Here is a 14796-nt window from a genome sequence, read left to right on the forward strand (position 1 = left end):
AATTGGTATATTAAAAAAAAAAAAAGATCTCAAAAATTTCAGTGGATCATATGTTCAATGAAATCAATAATGTTATATGTCAACTGAAAAAGCTATTGTAACCTGAGCTACATCAATAGAATGGTATCCTGGTCTAGGAGTTAAAAGCCCTGTTTTCTTCTGCCTTAAATTACATCTTAAATCTTGTGTTCAGTTCTTGATGTTATATTATAATAACACTGATAAAGTGGAGATATTTAGTCTAGAGAAATCATGAGCAGATGTGATAAGCTCTTATTTTTCTTACGAATTTATCTGACATACATTCAGATATATAAAGAAATACATATGAAACTCTGAACTTGTTAGTCTTTTCAAGAAGTCTGCATTCCTTCAAATTTTCTTGATGATTTCTACCCTTTTTTTTGACTTAGAAACTCCTCATTCATTCTGAATTCTGAACTGATAATTAAAGAATTATAAGTCATTAGGCTTATCTGCTTTAATTGGCTAAAAGAAAATATCTCACCCCACCCCTTCCCAAAGCTACTGAATAAAAAAAAAAAATCCTCAGTCAATATACATAAAAAGAAAATGAGATACAGAAAAGGAGAAGCAACTCTAATTCCCTATTAGTCATTCTCCACAAATTATGACAGAACCAGTAACAGAATTAAAGACTGTATTTAGGAAGAGTATACTAATACTTTCTACCTTTTGGAAATTTTGATTTTAATGAAATACAAGAAAAACAAACATGTTATAATTTTAAATCTTTCCAATTCTAGAGCCAGTCTCAAGGTTGGAGAATACACAGTATTGTTTCTTATTTATCTATTGTCCATGATATAAGTTAGAGAATAGAGCTGATCATGAATTCAGAAATTGGCTAATGGGGTCAAGTTTATAAGTCATATATCAGAAAAGGTTAGTTTCAGGTGGAAGAAAAACTGTAAATCTGGAGAGTATACTCCCTAGTTCTGTTAAGTCATTTCCCAAATGTGGGGCAAAGTTTTCCAATAATCTCCACAAGAGTACAGCAAATAAACGTGTTGATGGCCCCATAAAATGCCATCATTCTTAACCAAAAAATTCCTCAAAGACTATGTTCCTACCAATGATAGTATTTAATAATATATTTTGTACAGGTAAATGACATTGTTTACATGACCAGTAGATGGCAACCAAGTACAAAATAGTCTACTTGGGTCTTAAATTATTTGTCTCCAAAATGAAGCTGGGAAAAGCCTTATAATTTGGTATCCCAGGAGAAGCTTTAAGTTTCCCAGGACAAGGCTAATACCACCAGCTGTGAAGAACAGAAGAGGAATGTTTGACCTTCTAACATTCTCCTACTTCCAGAGGAAATAACACTCCCTCTTCTAAAACCTGTGACTCAGATTCAGAGATGTTTCTCAGAAAATAGTTCCCAACATGCCAAGCAGGACCCCAAGCACTCACCATGACTTCAGTATTACGTAGTACATTCTGATAGCCAGCTGGATGAAGTACAATTCCACTAGGATTGGTATAAACTCCATGGATGTGTAACACACTCAGCTTTCTCTTCTCCTGAGCCCATTCTAGGACCTATTCAACATAAGTAGAGCTTAGCAAGGATGGGTAAAAAGCCCAGCATTTGTAGAGAGGACATAAAATAAGAGGTTGTTTTTTTAAGGCTCAGCTTCCACATATTAGCATTCTTCCAGATCTCTAAAGACAACAATGTAGGTCCCTGAAATTTCTATTTTACATCTCCCTGTTTGTCTATATACCAACATATGGAATATGGAATATAGAATGCGGAGTCCCCCCCCAATTCTGGGTACACTGTCTTATCAGAGACATAAAAAGCTAGAACATATCTAGAGGAGGATTACCAGAGTGGCAAAGTTTGGGGGAGTAAGTACACAAAATATCATATAAAGATCAGTTGAAGGAACTGCATGTTTAACTTACACAAGAGAAGGTTAAAGGAGATAAAATGTCTCTTCAAATATCTGGGGGACAGTCATATGGAAAAAGGATTAGACTTATACCTGGGTCAAAAGGTATTTGAGGACCATTATATGGAATTTTAAGAAGATAAATTTCAGTCAATATAAGAACAATTAAAGTCATCCAAAAGTGGAATCGAAGAACTGGTATTAAAGTACTAAGATACTGAGTTCCTTTTATTTTTTTTCCCCTTATATTTTCTTTTTCTTTCTTTTCTTTTTATTTATTATAATAACTTTTTATTGACACAATCCATGCAGGGTAATTTTTTTTTACAACATTATCCCTTGCACTCACTTCTGTTCCGATTTTTCCCCTCTCTCCCTCCACCTCCCCTCCCCTAGATGGCAAGCAGTCCTATATATGTTGAATATGTTTCAGTATATCCTAGATACAATATATGTGTGCAGAACCAAACAGTTATCTTGTTGCACAGGGAGAATTGGATTCAGAAGGTAAAAAATAACCTGGGAAGAAAAACAAAAATGCAAACAGTTTACATTCATTTCCCACTGTCCTTTCTTTGGGTGTAACTGCTTCTGTCCATCATTGATCAATTGAAACTGGGTCTCTTTGTCAAAGAAAATCCACTTCCATCAGAATACATCTTCATACAGCATCGTTGTTTGAAGTATATAATGATCTCCTGGTTCTGCTCATTTCACTTAGCATCAGTTCATGTAAGTCTCTCCAAGCCTCTCTGTATTCATCCTGCTGGTCTTTTCTTACAGAACAATAATATTCCATAACATTCATATACCACAATTTACCCAACCATTCTCCAATTGATGGGCATCCACTCAGTTTCCAGCTTCTAGCCACTACAAACAGGGCTGCCACAAACATTTTGGCACATACAGGTCCCTTTCCCTTCTTTAGTATCTCCTTAGGGTATAAACCTAGTAACAGCACTGCTGGATCAAAGGGTATGCACAGTTTGATAACTTTTTGGGCATAATTCCAGATTGCTCTGAGTTCCTTTTAAATAGAAATATTTAGATGGAGATTGCGTGATTTCTTTTAAGGGCTATTCTAGATAAATTGTATAATTGGGGTAGAAGAAAAAGTTTGCATTAATATCAATGGTCACTGACAGTGGAGTCATAAAATCTGTATCCAAATTCCAGTCCTAACATTTACTGCATAGTAATTTGGGGCAAGTCACAACCTTTGGGACAAAGTTTCAACATCTGTAAAATAAAGGAGCTAAACAAGATAATTTCCTAAGTCCCTTTTCTTTCTAGGTCTATGGTCTTATGCCTTCAGGGTTCTTTTCTTTCAGACCTTAAAATATTTTCACATGTATTTATTATGCAATGAGGCAAAGAGTTAATATGGGATTTAAGTGATTTACGCAAGACCTAAGATAAAATTGGTGTTAAAATCATTTCAACCTTCCTCCCCCCCGCCAAATGCTTCCTCACTATCCAAATTTTTTTCTACTCTTTTGTTGCTGAATGATACTGAAAGAAATTATATTTAACAGTATTGAACTAAGGATTGACTACAAATTCACATTAGCTAATTTCAATAGGGCCCTCACAAGTTCATAGAAATGTTTTTATTCTTTTTTGTTTGATTCTCTATTGTGTTAGTTGCAGTAAATGTCTCCTCTCTTCTTGAACTCCTAAAGCCACCTTGAATCCCTGTTAATTAGTAGATGGCAATGCCTCCTACTTTATTAAAAATTAAAAATATGTATATGTATCTATATTTTATTACACATTTACTACTCCAAAATATGTCTCTTCCAAACAAAATTCTCTTTTGTAAAAAAAATAAAAACAATTAAATAAAACCAATTGATATAGCAATGATGGCTAAAATTATCTTGCTTCTGATTTTAGAGAAAAACTGAGGCCCTCTATAGTGAAGTACCTTACTACTCTCTTTTACTCATTGTATTTTCCTCTTTTACTCATCTTTGAGGAAAAGGTGATTCTTCTTGCCAAAGCTAACATTTCTTATCTCCTCTGACAACTACTCTTTATTGTTCTTTCCCTCAACCCCCATGCAAATAACAAATCTTACCGTATCCACATCTATTGATGTGTTCCCTAAATGCAAAAAGTTTTCACTTGACTCTGAAGTCCTCTCCAGCCATCTTACAATGTCTCTCATTTTTCTACTACCAAATTTCTAGCAAGACACTTATAATTATGTCGCCACTTTTTGAGTACCTTTAATATTTTTCACTGTTTTCTGACACAACACAGTAATCTGCTCTCTTGTCTCTTGGCTGATAAATCTAATGGCTTCCCTTCAGTCCTCATCATCCTTGATTACTTTGTAGCTTCTGACAGTTTTCCATCTCTTCCAGTAATTCAATAATTTCATCTTCTGATTCTTTTACTAAATTTTTTTGACTGGATTACCATCTTCCTTCACTTTAAGTATGGTTGCCCCAAATAATTCCAAGACTTCACGTGTACTCTCACACTTTTCCTTATTCTCATTAATTCAAATGGATTCAATGATCATTTATGTGTGTCAACTCCCAAATCTGTCTCTCTGTACATTCAATATTAATCTTACTCTTGAAAACTAGTCTCACATTCCTATCTGCTGGCTTATCTCTACTTGGAGATCTGGTAAGCATTTCAAACTCATCATGTCCAAATGTGATTAATCATCTTTTCCTCTAAACTCTATTGAACACACCAATATAATGCTTCCCAGTCACCCAAGAATGTGACCTTGGCATCATCTTTGATTTGTCTTCTTTTGTCCTCCATATCCAATCAGTTGTTAAATCTTGTCAATTCTGCTTCCACGATCTGTCCCATTCTTGTCATCTAGCTGCTGCTAACCCATCTTGAGCTCTTAAGCTCACTACAACTATTCTAATAGGTTCCTAATTTGTCTCTCTATTTTTAGTCTCTCTGCTCTTTAATCTACCTTTCATACAACTGGCAAAATAATCTCCTTAAGGCCGTGGACTGATACCTCATGTCACTTGCTTGCCAAATACTATTCAGTGTCTCCCTAGTGCCTTTTGATAAAAGTACAAACTCTTCAGTCTGTAATTTAAGACTGTTTAAAATGTCTAATTCATCCTTTCATCTTTATTATAAATTAATTCCCTTAACATAATTTATTTTTCAAACTGGAATATTAGCTATTCCCAAAACTAAATATGCTATGTCTTGCCATTGTTCATTTGTATTGGAATTGTCTCTCCTCAACTCCAATCCATGAACTCTCCTGGTCTCTTTAGAATCTCAATCCATCTCAGGACTTGAGGATCTCTGGCATCAGTACTTCTTCAACATGACTTTTCTTTTTTAAAAAATTCATTACTATGTCAATGAACTACAAAATGATGTTATATCTATAGCTACAACTATAGTATATAATATAATATAATATAATATAATATAATATAATATAATATAAGCCACTCTTAATTTGTCTCCTTTGTTTTTAGCTGCCATAAAAGCCCTCCAGTGATTATATTGATAGTCTATTAATTAGGAACACACCTGTAGACAAACGGGAAGATACCAGTTGATAAGGGAAGATTGAAATTGTTTTTTGGGTGGAGTTGGGACTGAGGGCGAGGGTTAGGGATAATTAAATCAATAGCTGTTCTATTCTCTTTCTAAATCTTTTCCTTTTTCAGTTTCATCTAATAAAAGGAGGTACTGAGGTATGTGTATAAATGAGTCAAAGGAAAGATGTCTTTGGGGATTTGTTTTATTTATATGTGAAAGTATAAAAATTTATTTTTGAAAATATCAAGATAACAGAAAAAGGGAAGGACTGATAGAGCAAGGTCACTGAAGAGATTTTGTAATTCCCTAATTTTGACATATTAGTGTAATTACTAGATTAGATTTGTATTGCTATCACTTAGCAAAATGTAGGGCACATAATAAACATTTAATAAATGGTTACTGAGGTTCCTTGAAAGGCAAAATGAGGAAGCAAAGTAATAAAAGCACATAGTGGGATGAATAGGTTCTAAGAAACTCATCCAATTAGCTTTCTGAGTTCACAAAAATGTTCATGATAATACTCTTATTTTCGAAACTTTCTAAAAACCATGGTTCCATACCTTTTCTTGGTAATTAAATTCTAGAGGCTAATTTAGGTGTCATCCTACCTGAAGGCAGGAGATTATATTTAGAAAGCTTTTTGGGTGTTACCCAGAATATTATTATGAATTCTACCATATGACATGTGATTCATGTGTTAAGTTAAAGGGTGGATGACCCCTTGTTGGATATGTTATAGAAAGCATTTCTAACTAAGTATGTGTTAAGACTACTGGACATCAAGGTCCTTTTCAACTCCAAGATTCTTAATGTCACTCTTTTAGTTGTCTTTCTATTTATGCATATTTATACAACTTTACATGCTTACATGTGTTTTTCTGACTCATTGTTATTCAATTTTTTTAATTTTCAAAGATTTACCATCTTGTCAATATGAACATTCCCTCCCCTGAGGGGAGGCAACTATTCAGTGAATTATCTTTTTAAGTTACGACAGAAAAATTTTTCACTCTACAGCCAAATTAGTGACAGGTTATTCCTCTTCAAAATTTGGTGGGGCTGAAGTTCAACACATTGGACTGCTGGATCAAAACTCAAAACCTTTTTACTTTGTAGGATCTATCAGAAATTATACTCCATTGTTATAACCTTTGAAAAGCCAGCATTCCATGTAAGTCACAATGGGATATGACATCTTTGTGGAGGGTTAAGTGATTATAAATATTAAATAATATGTCTTGAGGAATAATGAGGTAATTTTCATATATTTCTTTGTACCCACAGATCCTAGTATAGTAAAATAAACAGATAGGTACTTGATAAATATTTTTCTGGAGTTAAATCCTTGGAGCTAATTCTAATATGATGTCATGCTCACCTAACATTTTAAATATTGAATAATTAAACATCCCATTTCAATTAAAAAGAACTTATTATAATATTCAGAATTGGGTAGCCAGATGCTATCTCTTCATCTCTGCAGAAGTGCTAACTAAATACATTATTAAGGAAATAGAAATACTAGTCAGTTATCAAGAAATAATCTACTGCAAATTGGAAATTGAGGGGATGCCCACCAACTGGAGAATAGTTGAGGAATACTATCATGCTATAAGAAATGATGGGAAGGATGCTCTCAGAAAAAAATGGAAAAAGACTTACATGAACTAATGCAAAGTGAAATGTCTGTGTACAACATAACAGCAATACTGTAAGATGAATGTCTGTGAATGACTTGGCTAATCTAAACAATGCAATGGTCCAAGACAGTTCTGAAGGATTTATGATGGAGAGTACTGTCCATATCCAGAGAAAGAACTGCCTGAATACGGATTGAAGCATGATTTTTTTTAAAAAAAAATTTTGTTTCCCCCAGTTACATGTAAAAACAAACAAACAAAAAAACAGCATTGTGTGTGTGTGTGTGTGTTATATGTAATTTCATTTTATTTCTTATTTATTTATGAATCATGTTGGGAGAGAAAAATCAGAACAAAAAGGAAAATTCACGAGAGAGAAAAAAAAAACCAAGAAAGAAAAAAAAAAGTGAACACAGCATGCATTGACTTACATTCAGTCTCCATAGTTTTCTCTCTGGATGCAGAGGATGTTTTTTATCCCAAGTTTATTGGGACTGCCTTGGATCATTGAACTACTGAGAAAAGCCAAGTCTGTCATAGTGGATCATAGCACAAACTTGTGAAGAATACTTTTTAAACATAATTTTTCTTTTGAGGATTTTTTTTTTTTTTGGTCTATATTTTCTTTCACAATGTGACAATTATTGGAATGTATTGGAAATGTTTATAGAAATGTTTTGTGTGACTATACCTGTATAATCTGTATTGAACTGCTTGCCTTCTCATTGGGGGAGGGGGATGGGAAGGAAGAAGGAAAATTTGGAACTCAAGAGTTTTAAAAACCAAATGTTAAAAATTGTTTTTACATGTAACTGGGGAAAATAGTATTTTATATATATATTTTTTAAAAAGAAATAATCCTTTGCCCCACGTAATAGTACTTAACTATTTTTTATTCTTTACCTTTTTCTCATCAGTAAGGTCAAGGGATTCAAGTTGTTTTCCTTGGTCTGCAGCATATAGTTCTAGGAGATTATCAAAGTTTGTGGTTAATACCAAGGCTCCATTCTCCATCAGGTGGAGGACTGACTGCAGCAGTTGTTTTCCTGAATCTTCCATCTTTGACTCCAAGTCATCAAATACTTCATATAAACAGTCTTTGAAAAATGTAGAACGGACATTGCTGGTACGCTGGAGAAGGATTTAAGAAATAATGGATAATAACAGATCAAATCTATGTTGCCAAGTCACCTGTTACCATTGCAATATTTCTCTAAAGAGTACTTGTTATTTGTGCATAAGACTTTTCACTTTAAGTATCTAAATGACCAAAGAATTTCAGAGTTGGAAAGGTTTTGAGAGACTATCTAGTCTAAGCCATACCTAAAAAAAGGTAACTGGGATTAAGTGACTTGCCCAAGGTCACATAGTTAGTACGTGTTAAATATCTGAGGCTGGATTTGAACTCAGATCTCTTCAGGGTTGGTGCACTTGTTCTATAGCTTACTATCTGAGAGAGGTACCTGGGACACTGAGGTAAAATAACTTGCCAGAGTCACAGAGCATATGTCTAGTGAATCTAGTTTTTCCTGAAAACCACCTAGTCACACCAAGACTTCCCTACTTTTTGCTTATACTTCACATCTTGTTATGTTCTCTTTAATATAGTGATATTGGCATTCTTGCTGTTCCTTGGACAAGATCATCCCCCATCTTCCAATTCTGGGCATTTTCACTTGCTGTCCTCTATGCATAGAATGCTTTTCCTTCTAATCTCTGCCTTCCTTTTAAATCTCAACTAAAATCCTACTTTCTATAGGAAGGTTTTCCCAATCCTGCTTAAATTCTACTTCCCTCTGGCAATTATTTCCAATTTATTCTGTACAGAGCTTGTCTTTAAATTGTAATTTGAATGCGGTCTCCCTATTAGATTGTGTTCTCTTTGAGAGCAGGAAGCCTGACTTTTCTTTGTAACCCCAGTGCTTAGTATACTATCTGGGACATAGTAGGTGTTGGATTTGAAGAGTAGCAGTCAGGACTCTGTTGTGGTTCCTAGCTCTACCATTCACAACTTGGGCAAATTAGATAATCTTTATGGCCTTTATTTCCTTAAATGTAAAAGAGAAGACTAGACTAGATGACATCTAAGATCCTTCCTAGCTCTATATATATGATCTATTTTACTGAGCTCTATCTGGTCATTTTACTGCTCTGCTCAAAAACTCTTCAATGTGTTCTCATTGAGTAAAGTTTTAATTCCCATCTTCCCTCTTCCTTCCTCTTCATAATTTGACCTAACCAACATTCAAGACCTTTTGCAATCTGGTATCATTATAGTTTTTCAATTTTCCAAGGTGGTGGGGTTTCCCTTCTATGAACATCTTTAAGAAAAGGTGGATAACCAAATATTGGATAGGTAAGAATGTTTTTTTTTCCTTTTTCCATTTATGAGTTGGACAAGATATCTGCTCAAGTCCCTTCTAATTTTCAAAGATATGACAATACTATAGCCATTCATAAACTAGACTCTAGCCAAATCATACTACTCACCATCTCCCAATATATTTCCTGTATTTTCTTACTTCCTTGTCTTTGCTCATTTTGTTCTTGATGCGTAGAGCAGCCTTCCCAATACCCGTCCACTCTCCAACTTAATTCTTACCTTTTACATCCCTGAAAACTCCACTGCCACTTTTTTGTACTTCTGATCTCCTCAGTCAATAATGCTATCTTCCTTTACTTATATTATCAAAGCACTTTTTATACTTGTACTATGTTAACTAGAGCACCTTAGACTTTAAAATCCATAAAACCATATCTTATCTAAACTTTTTATTTGTTAGTGCTTAGCATAGTGTATAGCACAATCTGTACCTGATAAGTGTTTGAACTGAATTGGTTGTTATTTGATAAATATCTGTAAGTACTACATATAACATACTGTATTAGAGGCTGTGAAAAATATAACAATGAATATGAGAGTTCCTCCCTCAAGAAACTTACAATCCTGTAAACGGGCAACAATATATAAACTCATGCTTTAAGATAGGGTTTTGAAACACTAAAATGTAGCTAAAATTATGTAAATTCTTGGTAAATAAAGCATCTGGCTACCAACCTATAATTTAAATAATAATATCACTAATTCTTAATTTTAAATAGTAATGTACTTCCCTAAGTATTAAAATAATGTTTAGCAAAACAATAACATTATCTAATCCATCTGGAATAAATATATAATGATCATGATTAAGCAGAGAAATATTATTGTGAATACTGTTTTAAAAAGTTACTTTCATATTGCTGTACCTGTCATGTACTAATAGTATATTTTCCCTCTAATTCTAATTTTCTGGGTACTTATTTATAATCACTCTCACACTACAAGCCCTTAACGGCAGAAATTGTGTCTTTCAACCTTTCCCAATGCATTGCAGTAAATTTGTATACTTTTGGAGGAACTTAATATTTACTAAATGGAGACGGCAAGGAAAATGGCAATATCAGAATATATGTGTGTGTGTGTGTGTGTGTGTGTGTGTGTTGATATCCTAAAACAAATGAGTCATTTGTACATCCCATTCCAGTACGTCCCATTACTATTTAATAGGTGAGAGTCAAGAATTATTTCCTAATGATCTCAAGCTTTCCTGCTTAAAATTCATGTCTCTGAATTAGGTAGATATGCGATTAATATTTAGCTTCTTCAATCTTTTCTCAGAAAAATTTCAAGACTTCTTCATGTTTTCTTGATACTGAAATTCTCAAAATGAGATCAGTTTCCATGGTGTTACAAAAAGAAATTTTTATTTGCCTAATAACACTTTTCTTCGATTTTCACAATTAAAAATCCAAACCAAATGATTATTCTCTATAGATAAGCTACAGCAAAGAAGTGAAATATTGTTTAAGGTTACATGTTCAGCTGGTGATATGCAGCTATGAAATGAACTGGATTCCCTTATTTACTATCCCACTTTGCCATCAGTCTTTACCATATAGTCAAGGCTTTCCAGAGCTAAATGAAGTTCCAATTAATATATTCTTCCACTGCTAGTTATGTATATCAAATTTTAAACTCTTGTTCATTGCATATAGTAACAAAGTATAGATACTTTTGTGACCCTGAAGCTGAATACACAGATAGCTAAGAGGAAACAATGTCTTTCCATATTCTCTAATCAGAAAGAACAATCTCAACAGCAGACAAAAAAAGTAATTAGAAAGGCTATCATCTAACTTTATCAGACAAGCATGTAAATGACCCTTAAAAACACACAAGACATTTTTGTTCTAAAACAAATACTTCCTTGTTAAATTTTATAGTCACAGTCTTATTTGGACTCATACAGACACTGCTGATTCACTTTATGCTATCTAGTTTTATTACTCTTTTAAAAGGTGATAGTACCCTAGGAGTCATCAGAGGCAGTAGAACTATTCTTGCTTGTAAGAAAAAGAAGGTAAAAACTAAAAACTGGAAATGAATTCTATTTTAATTCATTCATTCACAACTAATTACTAGTTAGCCCAAATGTTCTTGAACTTTGATTTTTGTGAGTATGAATACATATGGAAAGCAGAGTGGCTTTTTTTCGTAAGCTGGAATGATTTCTTAGAATCAAACAAATATTTTTCTCTCTTAAAGCTGGTAACACTGGAACCAATTTAATTTTCCATCAATGGCATTTATAAGAGGGGATTTAGGAACACAAACACAGATGTTTAAATGGTCAAACAAACGGAAATACCAAACTCCCACACAACTTACTTAAAAAAATATTTTCTCATTCATTTAATATGACACACTAAACTCAATTTTACATTTCTTTTAAACTTGTGTTCTATCACATATTAGTCACTGTTCAAAACAAAAACTGCCCCCCAAAACCCCCCCAAACCTAAAATCCTTAGATTTTTTAAAATTTCCCTCTTTCTATCTAGGCTAACAATTGACATAAGATTTATAAAAAGACAATCCACAAATCCTTATTCACTCTGTGCAAGGAGTTATTGGCTTTAATTGGATATATTTTCTCAGAAATGTGGACTGAATATCCTGATATTGATTAAATAAGTTTCTCTCTTTATTCAAGCAGAACAAACTCAATGTGCCCATCCAGTCATAGTTTAATGTTGCCAAAAAGGCACTTTAATAAGCTTAAAATGATTACAAGAGTCAGAGAATCCACTATATCTCCAAGCAACCTAATCCACCAGGGAGAGCTATTTGAAAGTACAATGTACTACCCTGGGAAATAGTGGGTTTTCGCTCAAATAGTAGGCCATCAAGGAAAAGTTGGAAGACCAGTTGTCTTGGATATTATAAAGATTTCTGTTCAGGAATAAAATTGGTCTAGATGGCTTTTGTGGTCTCTTTCAATTCATACTCTATGATATTAATGGGAGTGTCATAGCTAAGATAATATAATGATAAAGATGAACTGTGAATCCTAACCTAAAGTATGCCTTCCCTGATCCAACCAGTTACATTTTAAATTAACAATATATTGCTCTAAAAGCTTTCACTCACCATATCCAACTAGTTGCCAAATCCTATTGTGTTTAACATCTTTTCTATTATCCCCTTCTTTTTTCCTGATACTTTTTCTGTTACATCACCATGTGAGCCCTCATAATCTCACACCTGGACTACTGTAGTACTCTACAGGTTGGTCTCAATGCCTCAAGTTTCTTCATTTCAGTCTATCATGTGCCAAAATGATCTTCCTAAAGTGCCCCTCACTTCCCCCATTCGATCAATTTCAGCAGCTCCCTAGAGCTTCCAGGATAAAATATACAATCCTCTATTTGGTTTATAAAGTTCTTCATAACCTGATCCCTTTCTATCTTTCCAGCCTTCTTAAATCTTACACTACCCCCCCATGTACTTGGTGATCCAGGGACATTAGTGTCTTAGTTGTTTACTTGAAGATGACATTCCATCACTCGAATAGTTTTTAGTGTTTGTCCTGCATACCTGAAAGTTTCTCATTCTTTAACTCTGCTTCTGATTTCCTTAAAGTCTTAGATAAAGTTCTACCTTCTCCACAAAACCTTTCTCAATCTCCTTTAATGCTAGCGCTTTCCCACTGCAAGTTATCTTTATCCTACACATATCTTGTTCATATACAGTTGTTTGAGGTTGTTTCCTTATTAGATGCAAGCTCCCTGACAGCAGGGACTACCCTTTTCTTTCTTTGTAACCTGAATTTAGCACAATGCTTTGTACAGAGTAAGCATTTAATAAATTCTAGCTGATGGAGATTTTATAAACCTTAGTCTTTATATCATCAATGCCAGTAAAGACTATCCTTATTTTGGGGAAGTTAGATGAGGGAATGGAGAATGCACTGGGCTCTGAAGTCAGGAGGACTTGAATTCATATTTGGACTCAGAAACTTAACACTTACTAGTTGTGTATCTCTGGGGAATTCACTTAACCCCAACTGCTTCTCCCTTCCCTCCCCAGAAGGGCTATCTTCATTTTTAAAAAAGATGAATAAAATATATAAAATATAACCTTATTTATAAAAGGTCCAAAAGAATCCCTCTTTTAGGTTAAACTTAAAATCAACAAAATCTCTCTATAAGAGAATTTTTAAAAAGGTTTTCACTGGCAACTAATTTTTTAAAGAGAAGAGACTGTATTTTCTGATTTATAAATGCATTTGACAAAGTGGAAAATAACACATCCCAATACCTTTTGCTTCTAGCAGATATTCTCTACTTCCACATGAATCCTGACTTTTAGCAAAACTGGATAAGGGGACCCCCTGACTCATTTCTGGAGTTAATCAACTTGGCAATAGCCAAAACAATACAAAAAAAAAGCAAATCATATTATCTCTAAATTTGTGAGAAAACATGGTTCTTCCCCATCTGGTGAGAATCTTTCTATTTATATTATGAATTCCTAAAAAGATTTTGGCTTGGGTGAAACAGATATACAGCTTGTATTAAGAGTGTGGAAAAATCAATACAAATCATCACGACTACTGAAAAAACCCAAAACATTCACTATATTGATATGAATAGAATGATCTTTGTATAAAAAAAAGACCACACATTCTCAAAACTAAGCAAATCAGCAGAAGACCTGAATCTCCAGCCAGAAAAACTTAGAAAGCTCAGGGGCATTCTGCCAAAGTTATGTTAACTGGGTATGTTGGGAACACTTAAAAAATTATAACCTGCCTTTATCAGGAAAAGATTTTAATTACTATGTCATACCTGACTGAAATTGAAGATTTTTTGTGGACTTGAAGAGATTAATCAAGAACCAGGGAGCAACTATCACCCAGCAAATAGCAGATCAACATTCAGATAAATCTAAGGGATGAGCAGAGCAACACAGCCAAGATGCCATAAGGTCAGTAAAGCGATGTGTCAACAGAGACCATCTATACAGCTATTACCCTGGGATCTCTATGAATAGGCTCCCAGTATAAGCAGAGTGATAATATTACTCATACTTCAGTAATTCTGTAACATCGGAAGTATGACTGAACATCAATTTCAAAATGAACATGTCCAAGTTAGGAAGCAACTTTGTAAGTCAGATATCCAGAGATATCTTGGATTCACTGAGTGAAGCTAACTAATATTAAGGAAAAATTTCATCATAACCAAAGATCATAACTGACAAGAGAAGGCCAAGCACCCCTGGCTTGGCTTGCCAGAAAATATGGCCTTTTAGGAAAAGGATCTAATGCTGAGGTGAAATAAAAAATTCTTGATCA

General features: G+C 33.9%; 1 protein-coding gene across 2 annotated transcripts in view; it reads right to left on the minus strand.

Moving 5' to 3' along the window:
• Positions 1-14796, minus strand: part of FAM118B (family with sequence similarity 118 member B) — a 93033-nt gene that overhangs the window by 14207 nt on the left and 64030 nt on the right. For both annotated transcript variants that reach the window (XM_031960927.1, XM_031960926.1), the window contains exons 4-5: positions 8018-8245; positions 1441-1569 (exon numbers count right to left, since the gene is read on the minus strand). In XM_031960927.1, the coding sequence (XP_031816787.1) occupies positions 1441-1569; positions 8018-8245 (357 nt within the window). The remainder of the gene's footprint in view (positions 1-1440; positions 1570-8017; positions 8246-14796) is intronic.

This window comes from Sarcophilus harrisii, chromosome 3 (assembly GCF_902635505.1).
Source record: "Sarcophilus harrisii chromosome 3, mSarHar1.11, whole genome shotgun sequence".
Lineage (NCBI taxonomy): Eukaryota > Metazoa > Chordata > Mammalia > Dasyuromorphia > Dasyuridae > Sarcophilus > Sarcophilus harrisii.